The sequence below is a fragment of the Leuciscus leuciscus genome, assembly GCF_965113295.1.
Source record: "Leuciscus leuciscus genome assembly, chromosome: 24".
Classification (NCBI taxonomy): domain Eukaryota; kingdom Metazoa; phylum Chordata; class Actinopteri; order Cypriniformes; family Leuciscidae; genus Leuciscus; species Leuciscus leuciscus.
Window position 1 is genome coordinate 21,584,367 of NC_138723.1, and position 13,783 is coordinate 21,598,149.

At 39.6% G+C, this 13,783-nt stretch overlaps 1 protein-coding gene across 13 annotated transcripts in view; it reads left to right on the forward strand.

The window, feature by feature from the left end:
* The window catches only part of fryb (furry homolog b), a 67,409-nt gene that overhangs the window by 13,082 nt on the left and 40,544 nt on the right, over positions 1–13,783 (forward strand). For 9 of the 13 annotated variants that reach the window (XM_082156936.1, XM_082156934.1, XM_082156933.1 and 6 more), the window contains one exon: positions 7,699–7,889. In XM_082156936.1, coding sequence (XP_082013062.1) covers positions 7,773–7,889 — 117 coding nt within the window. In that variant the 5' untranslated portion in view covers positions 7,699–7,772. Of the gene's footprint in view, positions 1–2,696; positions 3,029–5,286; positions 5,735–7,698; positions 7,890–13,783 lie in introns of those variants that run through there. The other 4 variants (XM_082156944.1, XM_082156935.1, XM_082156937.1 and 1 more) reach the window with 4 other exon arrangements.

A 13,783-nucleotide genomic window follows, 5' to 3' on the forward strand; every position in this document is an offset into this window, starting at 1 on the left:
GAATCTACAAAGTGGTAGTTGCCTGGACTCAATGGAGGGACAGAAATCTGTCAGATTTTATTTACAAAATGTTCATTTGTGTTTTGAAGATGAACAAACGTTTTACAGGTTTGGAACAACATAAGGGTGAGTAATTGATAATTTTTTTTTTTCGTTTTTATGTGAACTAATCCTTTAATTATACCATTAAAACGTATTCCAGAAAAAAATGTAAACGGAAAACACTTTAAAAGTTGTATTTTGTGATCATTTATTTTTTCAGTTGGACAGTAAGCTGTACTGTTAAGTGATTCGTTTGAAGCAGCTCACCAGATGAAACCGTGAGAGCGTTTCTGTGTGGTGGAAGTGGTGGGTGTGACCCCAGCTGCTGTGGAGATGTGCCCGGGGCAGCTGGGAGAGCTCAGTGTCAGCTGGGACGACTCCACAGTCCACAGTAGCAGTAAAACCCTCAAGAGACCCAGACACTCCTCAATTCAGCACATTACCAAACTTTTTCAGTGCAAACACAATTCATTTTGCACTGATTTGTTTCACCACTTTACTGTTTATAAATACTAGCAGTGTTTACCAGAGCTTTGTCATGACTCATGGGACGTTATTTGGCTCTCTGCATATTAAGCGAGCTGCAGCTGTCATGCAATGAGTAGCACTAAAATAAAGCATACATTTTTTTTAAGCAATTTAAAGCTATTTACACAATATGCATATTTAATTTCCCTCATTGGGCTGCGTAATTTCATTATATAATGCATACTATTGCCTAATTTGGTAACACATCTCACAGAATACAGATCAGTTACTCTGTTTCACATTTATTCGGATGTGACAGAATGTGAATGATCTTCTCCCAGTCCTTTAGCTGAAAGCTATGAGACACTGCAGTAATTACATGCTCTATCAATCAAGTTGTCATATACAGCACACCGCTTCTTACAAAATTGTTAATTTGGTGTAAACATACTGTATGTTTGCTAAGGTAAGCATTACTATTACAGTTGCTCTTTTTTTTCTTTTTTTCTTTTCTTTTTTTTTCTTTTTCTGTCAACGTCTTAATATAGGCAGGGCAAAAGACAACAAAAGAACAAAAACAACAACAATTTAGAGGGCATAGAGGAGAACATGTTTGGTAACTGCTTTCACATGGAAACTATTTACTTTCATTCTTCCAAAACACTTATGTTCTCCCTGCTTTGAGGGAACCTCTGAGATATTAGCATCACATTCCGATACTGATGTGTATCAACCATTAACGCAACACAGTGCTTTGCTTGTTCAATTCTCAGAGCATGTTTTGTAAATTCTGCTAATCATACACTACCGTCCAAAACTGTTTAAAAGAAATTGAAACTTTTATTCCGCAAGGATGAGTTAAATTGATCAAAAGTGACAGTAAAAACATTTGGAAGAATCCTCCAAAAAATATAAATCACAGTTTCAGCTTTGATAATAAGAAAAGTTTCTTGAGCTCCAAATCAGCCTTGGTGAGCAAAAGAGACCGCAAACAACCATAAATTTTTTAACACTACTGCATGTATATGTATGTGTGTATTAAGCACTTGCTCTATTTAAATATTACAATTTAATGGAATGTTCTGGTTAAAAAATTAAATAATAATTCAGGCATGTTCCATTACATACCTTAATTATCCCTTATACAAATTATTTTCTCTATATTCTTGTAAGTACAGCTGTACACTTGTAGATGTGTACATTGAAGCCATTTCTTAGGAATCTCTCGCCATACATTTGCTGCTCCTGCACAGAATGTTTAGAAATGATCAGACCAGCTCTACAGGTTTGAATACAGCTCTAGTCCCCTCCCTCTTCTTTGTCTCTCTTTTCTTCTTTTAAATGTCAAAAGCAAAAGGTGTGAATCAATTCGATTCTGGTGTATAATGTTGACTAGTTTTGATTTTGAAGCATATTGCCCTTTGTCCTGAGGCATTGCCCAGTGGTGACATCACTATCATGGGAATTTTAAAAAGCCTAACAGACAGAGAAGACGACGATGTCATCATGTGAACTGTTACACCTTCAACATGAGTCAAAGGAAATGCTCAGCAGTGCAGTATTCAACCACATGTTTGCTTTAGAAACCCACAGCGCATGTGCCTTGAATGATCTTCCGTTGTATCGCTGCAGTTCTTCGTGTCAGCCAGCAGATGGTGTGACGATGTTATCCCAGTCCCATACTCACTTGTCATCTTCTCATGCACAGTGAACACACAGGATCACATGATCTGTGAGTGACAGGCTGTTGCCCTCCACCACCAGCTATAAAATGTAATTGCGCATATAAAATGAAAGTACTTATTATTAATATTCTAATATTAAAATACTGTGTGCAATAGAGAAGCGTGTGTTGTTTTTATGGCAGCCAGATACATTGGCTGTACATTGTAAGCTGATTTGCTGAAAGACATTGAGAATGAACATTATCAGCAAATCAACTTGCAATCTCTGCAGTGTCATCCTACAGAGAACACATTTACATTTTAGTAAACTGTCAGGATGGCAAACAAGGGCGTTGAGGTACGGTTGTACCGATCTGCTTAGGGAATACTGCGGTAAACAAACAAACCAAAAATCCCCTCCCCCCTCCCTTTTTTCTTAATGTCCTTTAAGGGAGACTGGACAACACAAACAGCAGCTCTCTCTCTCTCTCTCTCTCTCTCTTTCATTCTCTCCGGGAGCCAATCCTCTTAATGCAGAGCGAGAGAGAGAGCGGCTGATGAGGGAGTTTGATGGAGGGAGGGGGCAGGAAAGAGAGAAGAGAGGAGAGAGAACAGTTGGTGCTCAGAGCTGACACAGGACACGTAGGGAAAGGCAGTGCTGCAGCGTATGGCGCTGTAAAGCGGCCTTTCTCTCCCTCTCTCTCTCTCTGCATCACTCCACCAGCTCTCTTTGCCTGGACTCTCATCTCTGTGTCGCTACAGCGACTGAGGCTGCTAACCAGCCATGGCCAGCCAGCAGGACTCAGGCTTTTTTGAGATCAGCATCAAGTCTCTGCTGAAATCCTGGGGCAGCAGTGAGTACCAACTCAGCACACACACGCAATGTTCTACATCCTCGTGAGATGCAGCTGCATTTGTGTGCTGACCCTTGTGTAGGACAGAGTTGTTTATGATCTGTTAAAGACAAGTTTTATATCCCTTATTGCCAGTGATGAGATTTAAACCCAATCCGTTTCATGTCAACTTTATCAGGAGACTCGGGCTAAATTGTTCAGTTCTCTCTGGGATGTTTACATCCTGCTTTTGAATGAGATTATTGACTTTAGTTGTCCAGTATACACACTTGTGGATGCACTTAGGATGTTACTTTATGATGTGCGTGTGTCCGGTTCATTAGTGTTTGGATGGAGAGGTTGCGTTATGTAATGACTGCAGACCAAAGGGGCTCGTGACGGGATCAGGAGGATTTGTGCTGTTGTTTTTTTCCTTCATGTGCAGTGTTTGAGCATGTCAGTATCTCTCAGTGTACAAACATCACTGTGTGTGAGTGTGCACAATGTCAAGGTTATTCACCGATGATGAATATGAAAATGATGATGGTGACTGTGACATCATAAATCTCTGATGATGTAAGAATGATGAATCAGATCACTCATCTTATGCAAAGGCTGAGTGGAAAATGGGTTGTGTTTTGTAAAAGTGTTCTTGTTTTATATAAGCGAGCTGAGAAATGGAGAACGTAATGTACCCGAATAATTTCATATACTAGTTAGTTGTTTAAATTAAATGGACCTACAGCTTTATTTAACAACTATTTTGGTCAATGATTCATCAGTTTATTTGATTCATTGATTATTAAACATATTTTATATATTAGTTGTTGCGGCCCTACTTCTAATACATACAGTCTGAGATGTTAAGTCACTGTTCTGTGCTGCGTGTTTTTGTTTTAGAGGGATCTCTAACTTGCATTGCCAACAGTGGTAAAACTTTCAGCTAAAGGTGATAAAGATGCCTTATTTGTACAATGGAGCTGTGTTGCTGTATAGTGGCTGTTAATTTGTTCCCATGTGTTTTAGACGTGCAGCTCGATCCCTGTGAAGTAGAACAGGTGGCCTGATAACAGTCTGCTAACTCACTCAAGCAAATCCACTCAAATCTCTTTCCAGTCCCCCGATCTCTTTTTCTGCATGCTCTCTTTCTCCCTAAACCACCACTTTCATTCCCTATCACTTGTTACGCTTTCCAGATGCCCTGTCTTTTCTGTCAGATCAACCCTTATTTATGTAAGGTCAACCTGCTGTGAATTAGCTTGTTTACAAACTGATGATTGGGATGAGATGGAGCAACAAATAATCAAGGCTAGATAAAGAAAAATAGATATATGGAGAGAGGGAGTCTATGATTATATTGATAAATAAAGTGCTGTTTGCTGCTTCCTTTCTAATGCACACTCATTATCAAGAGTGAGTGCGATTACTACTGTACATCATACTGTATTTCCGAGCAATCGCTTTCATGATCATTATACAGAAGGTAATGTGTCTGGGCTTGCCTTGCACTGATTCAAAATTATGTTAAATACTTTGCTGTAGTTTCTGTGTTTCTGCATCTGTGTTTCCTTTGCTAAATTTGTCCCTCTAAATCTGGGAATGTTCTCATTTGTTTATAATGCTTTTTGGGCCTTTTTGGACAGAAAGAGACAGTTCATAAGAGCCATTCTTTGTGACTCAAATTAAACTGGTTCCACTGAATGTTTTTTCGTGCAGCTTGTTGTGCATTTGTTGTGTCATAATATCCACTCAATGATGCTGTTAATGGACATTATGATGTTTTTACTGGAAGTTATGTTATCATAATGTCCATTGTAGCATCATTACTGGATCTCACTTAATTTTATGACATCATAACTGGAATTCACTGTGACACATTGGAGTGAAATGTCACAGTGTTTCCTGTGAAATCCAGTGATGATATCATAATTGCATTATGATAACATTTGCTGTATTCCAGTGAAATCCAGTGTTAGGATAGCATTAGGATGGCATCAATGGATTTCACTGGAAACATTGTGATATCATGATTGGATTTCACTGCAATGTGTCATAATGTATTTCAGTGAAATCCAGTAATGCCATCATAAATGGCATTATGATGTCATAATGGGTATTATGATGTCACAATACATATCGTAATGGGTATTATGATGTAATCATAGCACCAATTATGATATCATAAAGGGCATTGTAATGCTTTTTTAGAATGCGATGCTTTTTAAAATTATTAAATCTTGTATTATTCATGTAGGCTCCCAATATAAAGGAATGAATGTGTTAGAATGGTGTGTGTCAGTGCTGAGGTTAAATATAGCACCAAATAGTCCCCTCCCACCCTCTCTCTATTTCTCTTCTCTCACTCTCTCTCTCTTGGCTTTGCTAAAATTCCAGCTTGACCTTCTCCTCAGTTAGGGCTTGCTTCTGTCAAAAGCCTATGAAGAGCTATACACAGGAAGGGTGTGTTCCTTGAACTTGCGTTCTCCAACTCCCATAACTCCAAGAGCAAAGCCCAGCTATCCCAAGTTCATGGCTGTTTGATAGGGCTGCCCAGCATGGTGCAGGTCCACAAAGACAGGACGGGAAAACAAATGGGAAGTATGGAGCTCTGGTGGTGGTAAAGGGCTAGTTTTGTGTCGGATTACTGGAACTAACGTGGCCGCACCATGGAGCTTTCTCCCGTGCGGTGGAGTCGGGCCAGCGTCATCAGCTTCATCAAGGGCCTTGGTAGGTGCCACTGAGCGAAAGGTCTGTGGGTGCGTGGGTGTTGTTCTTGTTCTCTACGCTTGCTGTAAGGAGGTTGCATTCTGTGGATTCCTTGTAGTGTGTTCAAGGCTAAAGTAGTGAACAAAATATTTTACAATTTCTTTCCAGCAGCTCCCCTCCTCATTCAGTTTGAACAGCTCAGGCTCGACAGCAACTTCGGAGTTGTCAACTGATATCCGCTGTTTGTCCATAAATAACGTTGGCGTTAATTCTATCTCCAGATGACTGTCAAGCCAACCATATGTAGCAATTTCAAATAGAAAATGAATACATTTGCAACTGACGTCTGTTTTAGTATTGTTTGATAATGATTTAACAGCTGCTAAATATTGGGGTTTTCTGTCTAGTTTGTATCTCATTTAGCATACTGATTTAGCTGTCATTCAAATGTTCTACTGTTGACCTGAGCAGTGAAACCCTGGTGTCAGGTCATGAACTCCCATTAACATGGTGTGAAGTTTAAGCTATTCAGGTACTGAGGTCTGCGAGAGGAAATTTAGTTCACAAAACATCAGCTTGATGTTATTTATTGCAGTCCATTACTTATTTGGAGCATAAGGTTGTATTTCTCAGAACTATATAAATATGTATTAACACCAGAATATCATAGAAACCACAACTGCATTCAGTAGACAGCATCTACTGATTTGACTGCAGTTTTGACAACATCTACATCACTGTAATATTGTGTTGTTGTGCAACAAGTTTTTCATGTACATCATTCACTTATTCTTCCAAAAAACTGAAAAATCTAGATGACATTTAAGATTAAAGAAGAAAAAGTGTAATACTGATTTTGTGTCTTCTTTGATGCTGCTTGTTTGTTGTTATTGCAGCAGCAGCAATGCATCAGTGTTTTTACATAGATTGCTTTAGTTTTAAATGAGCAAAAGCATGTGCATGAGAGACCCCTTTAAAAGGTTTTTACAGCCTTAATCTCTAACTCTTAATAAAACTGCTTAGGCAATCATCATTTTAAGGTAATTGCCTCATTTTAAGTTACTGCAAGTCTCTTTAAACTGCTCATTTTGCTGTTAGGAAGATTATATTTTGCCATGCGTTTTGCTGCTTGTGACTTGTGATGTTGTAGGGGTCTATTCTAAGAGGAGCACATGCTAGAAGCCCCTGCAGCCACATGACGTGGGCTCCCCCGGCCCCGGCCAGCCGGCTGACCCCCTCCCTCCTTTGGGAGTGATGACATGGTCTTGCCAAAAATGAAAACACCAGCTGCTCTAGCCCTGGCCGACTGTGAGATGGTGCTCTCAAGGCATAGTCTCGGGCCTTTGACAGCACCACTCTCAATTTTTCATACCTGTCAGTATATCTGTCACGTTTTTTAATTTGCTAATCTGATGAGACCATTCCATCTCAAAGCATTTGATTGGTCAGACACTTTTGCCTCTGTGTGGGATCAGAAAATGACCCAAGCTTTATTTAAACTCATTTCACCAGCACCACACGTCAGAGCTTGTGCACAGCACACCTAGTAATATAGAATAATTTACATTTACATTTACATTTAGTCATTTAGCAGACGCTTTTATCCAAAGCGACTTACAAATTAGGACTAAATTAAGCGAGTCATCGTGAAGAGGTAAAAACAATGCAAGAAGTGCTCAAAATACAAAGTTCAGGCAATGCTTAGAGTAGCATAAGCCAGACAAGGGAGGATTAAGGGAAAAGGAAAGGGAAAACCCCTTTTTTTAAGAGGTTAAGTGCTCACGGAAGAGATGAGTTTTAAGTTGTCTTTTGAATGTTGTCAGGGATTCTGCATTCCAGATGAGGGTTGGGAGATCATTCCACCAGCATGGAACCGTGAATGAGAATGTTCTGGAGAGTGGACAACACAACAATTGAGCTCACAACAATTGAGCTACTAATAAGATCCATAATAAACTAATCCTATATTTTTTGTGCGTTCCCAGCATCCCCCGTAGGAAAGCGCCCCCTCCCCCAAGTGAGCTGCGCTCCGGGTGAGAGGAAAGGTCCTGTTGCCACCATGCCGGTTACCGTGGACCCCGAGAGCAAACCGGGCGAGTATGTCCTCAAAAGCCTATTCGCCAACTTCACCACCCTGTCTGAACGCAAAATACGCATCATCATGGCAGAACCACTGGTAAGAGACCTATTTTTTTATATTTATCAGACGTTTTTCAGACAAGACAAAGTTTAACGTCTACTGGGATCTAATTTTGAAAGCCTTTACATGCAGATAATCTAAGACACAAGAACTCAAATGCAAGTAAATAACATCTTGTCCAGTATTATTCAAGTGGTTGATCGCGCGACATAATTGCGCCATTTTACCGTTTCTACAGATTAAAGTGAGAAGCGCGTCAAAACAACAGAGCGGTTCACACCACAAGCACTCAGGGTTTTTTATGGTAATGATCTTTCGGAGTTTTATCTATAATATTTTTATCAAGAGACAAAGGTGCTTCTTTCAACTTTCTGCTCCGTGCACGTTGCTTCTCTCTCTCCCTCTAACAACGTAAAGCACCACATTAAGAGCTTCAAATGACGCGGTTATTTTAACAACAGTAGCAGAAACACGGTGAGCAGCAAAATAGATACTTTCGCTAAAACACTACAGAAAACGAGAGTGCAGCTAATACAAATATTTATATCTTACAAATATATATTTTTTTATCTGTCATACAGATGACTCTGACCGTTTAACTAAACCAGGTTTGTTGACGTGACGTTTTTTCATATATTTATCATTATTAATCAGCATATAAAGGGCATTTCATAATAAACTATGTTAGAATTTCTATGTGCCATACACAAAGGTGTCTAAATGTAAAAAAAAAAAAAAAAAAAAGATATAGCCTGTTAAAACATCTGATCTAACCTTTTTATATCCATATCCAGTTGGGAGAGAGAAATTCTTTTTTGGTAAAAAATTCTTAGACATCACTGTTTTGGCTCTCTGGGCCCAAGATTTTCATGAGTGTTTAGTGTTTTTTTTTGTTGTTTTTTTTTACAAAGTACTATGGGACGGGTGCCTCAATGGAAAGTGATTACTGTTTCATAAAAGTATTGTACGGACCTCCGTTGGGAAGGAAATATTGAGACTATATGTCTTGGAACTTTAATTGAATACCCCTGATCTAGCCCATATTATAAGAAGTTGCCAGAAGTCACAGTTGGGTTTGAGGTTTTTTATGCCTTGTTTTAGCTGATTCTCTGGTATGTTGAGTAGTCTGGAAAAACAGGAAGTATACAGTATGCTGTCTAAATCAGTTAGAGAGTGGAGGAGAGATATCTAAAAGCCATGGCACACGATATATTAATGACCCTGCAATGGCTTTCATTTGTAATTGCTTTAGCTGGCAGGCATCGAACAGTAATACTTCACAATATATCTTCAAACTGCACTAATAGCCGTAAGATACTGTGTCTATTTTTTCTGCAGTGGCTCAGGTTGCCTGGTCTCCCTGAATCATTGTAATTCCATTATGCTGGAGTGTGGATTTAAGTGGACAGGAATGGGTTTCGCCCATTCTGTATGAGAAGCAGTCAAAGCTCTCAGCACCCCCATCTCTAAATGCATACCGCACCCAAACGGTGTGTGCTTTAAGCGAATAAATGTCATCACGGTTGAGGTGCTGAGTTTTATCAGAAAGTGCATTTTCCAGTCAACTTCCAGTAATGTACAGTATGGCTGTGTGATTAATCGTAATTGATTTTCGATTTTGACTTTAAGTCCAAACTTAACATCCAAACAGCCACATAAGTGAGTGTTGTGAAATTTTAGATTAGAAAACTTTATTAATCCCTGTAAGGGGAAACTCATTTGCCACCATTGCACATTACAAACACCACAAATAAACATTAAAAGCAAAAACAATCAGTACACACAAAAATTAGACAACTTCATTAAAAAACCTAACTGCAGTAGGAATAAAATACCTTCTAAATTGCTCTGTAGAACACTGAGGCATTACTAATCTTCCACTAAATTAGCTTTTAAGTCCACTAAAGATACAGTGTAGTGGATGACCTTTGTAACACAGAATCATTTTTAATTTTGCCCTTGTTCTCTTCTCCACAATGACCTCAAGTGAATCAGGATTAAGGCCAATAACTGAGCCAGCCTTTCTAATCAATTTATTAATCCTATTTTTATCATTTACAGTGATACTACATCCCCAACAGAGCCCTGCATAAAACAAAACACTAACCATGATTCCCTGATTTAAAAAAAAAACATAAAGAAGCTTCCTACCGACACCAATAGAACTCAACTTCCTCAAAAATAATAGTCTTGATTGTGCCTTCTTAAAAATAGCCTCACTATTCTTCTTCCAGTTTAATTTACCGGTACTGTCCAAATGGACACCAAGATATTTATAAGACTGAACAATCTCTATTTTCTGACCTCTAATTATCACTGGTAATATCACTTCTTTTTTTCTTCTAAAATCAATGACCAACTCCTTAGTCTTCTCCACATTCAATTTTAGGAAATTTTCATCACACCATGTATCAAATAATTCAACCTCTCTTCTATAGTCCACGTCATTACCTTGATTAATTAAAGCCACAAGGGCGGTATCGTCTGAAAACTTGTCTGATGTCTGAGTGTGCCTATAGTCAGCACTATACAATGAAAAAAGAAAGGATGATAAAACTGTGCATTGGGGGGCTCCTGTTTTAGTTAAAATAATGTCAGACATTGTATCACCCAGCCTAACAAACTGGGGTCGACATCGAAGATAATCCAATACCCACATAATAGTTGTACTATGAAGGTTACAATGCAGCAATTTATTGGCTAAAACGTCGTTGAATTGTATTAAAAGCACTAGAAAAATCAATAAACATAATCCTAACAGAACTGGCAGTTGTTTCCAAATGATTATAAATATTATGCAGCATAAAAAGTATGGCATCATCTACTCCCACACCTTTTCGATATGCAAATTATAATGGATCTTGAAAAACTGACAACTGTACCCAGATGACCAAGGATAATCCTTTCAAAACATTTCATTATATGTGATGTCAAAGCAATGGGTCTCAAATTATTTAAACTACGACCCACATTACCATGTTTTGGAATAGGAACAAGACACAATGTCTTCCACATTTCAGGTATTTTTGATGAAGACAAGGACAAAGAAAAATTTAATGAAGAACTGAGCACAACTGATCAGCACAGACTTTCAAAGTACGTTGGTGAATACCATCAGGGCCTGCTGCTTTGTTGGTCTTAAGGCACTTTAATTGCTGACTAACCTCATTTTCATTAATAACAATTGCTGGACTGCAGCCCACATAACCACTCTGTACAAGAGATTATAAAACAGATCATGAGAGGCAGAGAAATCAAAATCATCAGACCTTGCAGAAAACTTATTTACCTCATTTATATTAATTTACATTCAGTTTAGTAAATGCAGTCTACTGTTGTGCAGTCTACTGTCTACAATTGGAGTTATATAAAAAAATTTCCTGGCTCTTCCAAGCTTTATAATGGGAGTGAATGGGCACCATTTTTTTTAAGTCCATACAAGTGCATCATATCCAACATAAAAGTGTCCCAAATGTCTCAGAGGGGTTAATAAAGGCCTTCTGAAGCGAAGCGATGCGATGGTGTAAGAAAAATATCCATATTTAAAACTTTATCGTCTATAATAACTAGCTTCTGGCAGACAGCCGTACGCATCGATTTATGGCGAAAGACTAAAAACCCTTGAACTTGACGCACAACGTAATGACGAACGCGGTTACCCAGCCCTGTTTGTTTGAACCGCACGATTCGTCAAAGCTTACGCTACTCCTACATCCTACGTCATATATAATCGTAAGTCGACTTGCGTACAGCCGTTTGCCGGAAGCTAGTTATTTTAGTTGATAAAGTTTTAAATATGGCCCCTTTCTTAAAAGAACGCATCGCTTCGCTTCAGAAGGCCTTTATTAACTTTACTGGCTTCAGGGTGAGTAAATCAAGGGCTAATTAAAATTTTTGGGTGAACTATCCCTTTAATGGTTATGTCTAAAGTAAACCTACACAGTTGAGAAAGAAAGCGCGTGTGTAATAGTATATTGGATCCATCCATTAGCTCTTAAAGTGACAGCAGCCTAATATACCTGCTGCAGTCTGTCATTAATGATAAGCGAACAACAAATGACAAAAGAAAATCACTCACTGATCTTGACTGAAAAACGTAAATAGCTTTAATAAGGATTAATTGTGAAATTCCACTGATATTTTAAAATTTGTGATTTTTTTTTTTTAATTGCTCATATCGTGAAATAAGACTGTGATCACATCGCCCACCAATAATCATGTTAAATAATCGTTATTTCAATATTGACCAAAAATAATAGAGATTATGATTTTTGCCATAATCGAGCAGACCTAATGTACAGTTCTCAATTTATTGATCACAACAGTAACTTTGCACCAGATTAATATCTAGGAAACACAAATTTCAACCATACTAGAAATCAGTAACTTTAGAAGCAGAACACAAGCCATGACCTAGACATCAACCTGTTTGTAGAATCTCTGCTCTCCTTTGCCCTTTCATCTGACCCTGTCAATCCTCGCCAGTCTGAAAGCGTGTGTGTGTCCACGAGTGTGTCTGCGTGTTATAGGGTTAATCACTTGACTTGACCTCCAGTTCCAGCCCCAGTAAAGTTGTTCTCTTGGCTCTTTGGCCCACTTTCCCATGCCTGTTCTCCATGTTACATCTTTAGATTAAGTTTAGTCCTGTTTAGTTCAAATTAAGGAATTTCAGAGGATTACTGTTGTTTTAGCGTCAATAATCTGTAAAAGAGTCTTCAAGGATTGTTGAAGCCTTTGATAATGCTCACAGCAAGACAAGTTTTTTGATATATATTTTCTACACTGATTTTAGAGGAAAAATTTAATAATGTGTTCAACAAAGCTGAAAGTACAAAAATTGTATTCGCAGCTGAATGCTTGATCTGAATTAGCCTAAATATTTATCAAACACTCAAGGACTTTGTGTAGAACTTGGTGAATGTAGTTTGAAGTCTGTAAAAGTCTGTGGGTCTTGGTAGGGGTCCTCAAAATGAGCAGAACAAGAAATATGGACTTACCATCCTTATGTCGTCTCGTCACCTGTGAGCAGAGGTCGCTGGTGGAATACTGGTTGTGGTTGCTACAGCAGGGCGACTCCCCGTTTACACCAACGAGGCAGAAAAGGAGCCATAGCCAGCTACCTGGATCTTTCTGGAGTCGATGATAGCTGCCCAGGGTCCACGGATCCAGTTCCATCCTGATTCCCCACCTTCGAGTCTTTGCCTTTTCCCCCGGTCCTGTCCGGCTATTTGGATGCTCCCGGTCCCATCCGGAAATCTTCTTGCTCCGGTGTTCCCACTCAACTTCCTGGTCCCATCCCCTTCACTGGTTCCATCCAGTACTCCGCTGGTTCCACTAGTATCGTTCAGCTCCTCGGCTCTGTCCCCGCTGCTAGCTCTGTGCAGCTCGACACGATGATGAGGATTCCCTGCATCACCTCAGGCCTCCAGGCCCATGTCTTCACCTCGGCCAGTCAGCCCGTTCTCCCCTGTCCTCACTCCCTCCATCGTTGCCCCGGTCTGCCGAGCCCCTGTCTCCGCTTCAGACCCGCGAGCCAGCAGCTCCACCTTGGGCTTCCAGGCCGTGGATGTTGCCCTGGTTCGTTGGCCTCTCTGCTTCACCAGATACTCCATACACCCTGGTTCTGCCTTCGCCAGTCTGTTCCCAGAGTTCCACCCAGCCATTCAGTCAATGCTCCACCCTGGCTCCTCTCACTGTCGGGTCCACCATGGTGTCCTCCTGGTCCCTGACCTTTACCAGCTCCACACCTAACTCCAAGACCCCTCCCTCCTCAGTTGGACATTGTACAACGCGAAGACTCGCCTTTTCGGTGGGGGGTGGGCGTACTGTACTGTCACGACTATCTATTCTATTTTGTTGTTCTGTTCTGTTCTGTTTGTTCCTGTTTTGTCTACTCTACATTTAGATCTGGTTTCATTGGTTAATGATTT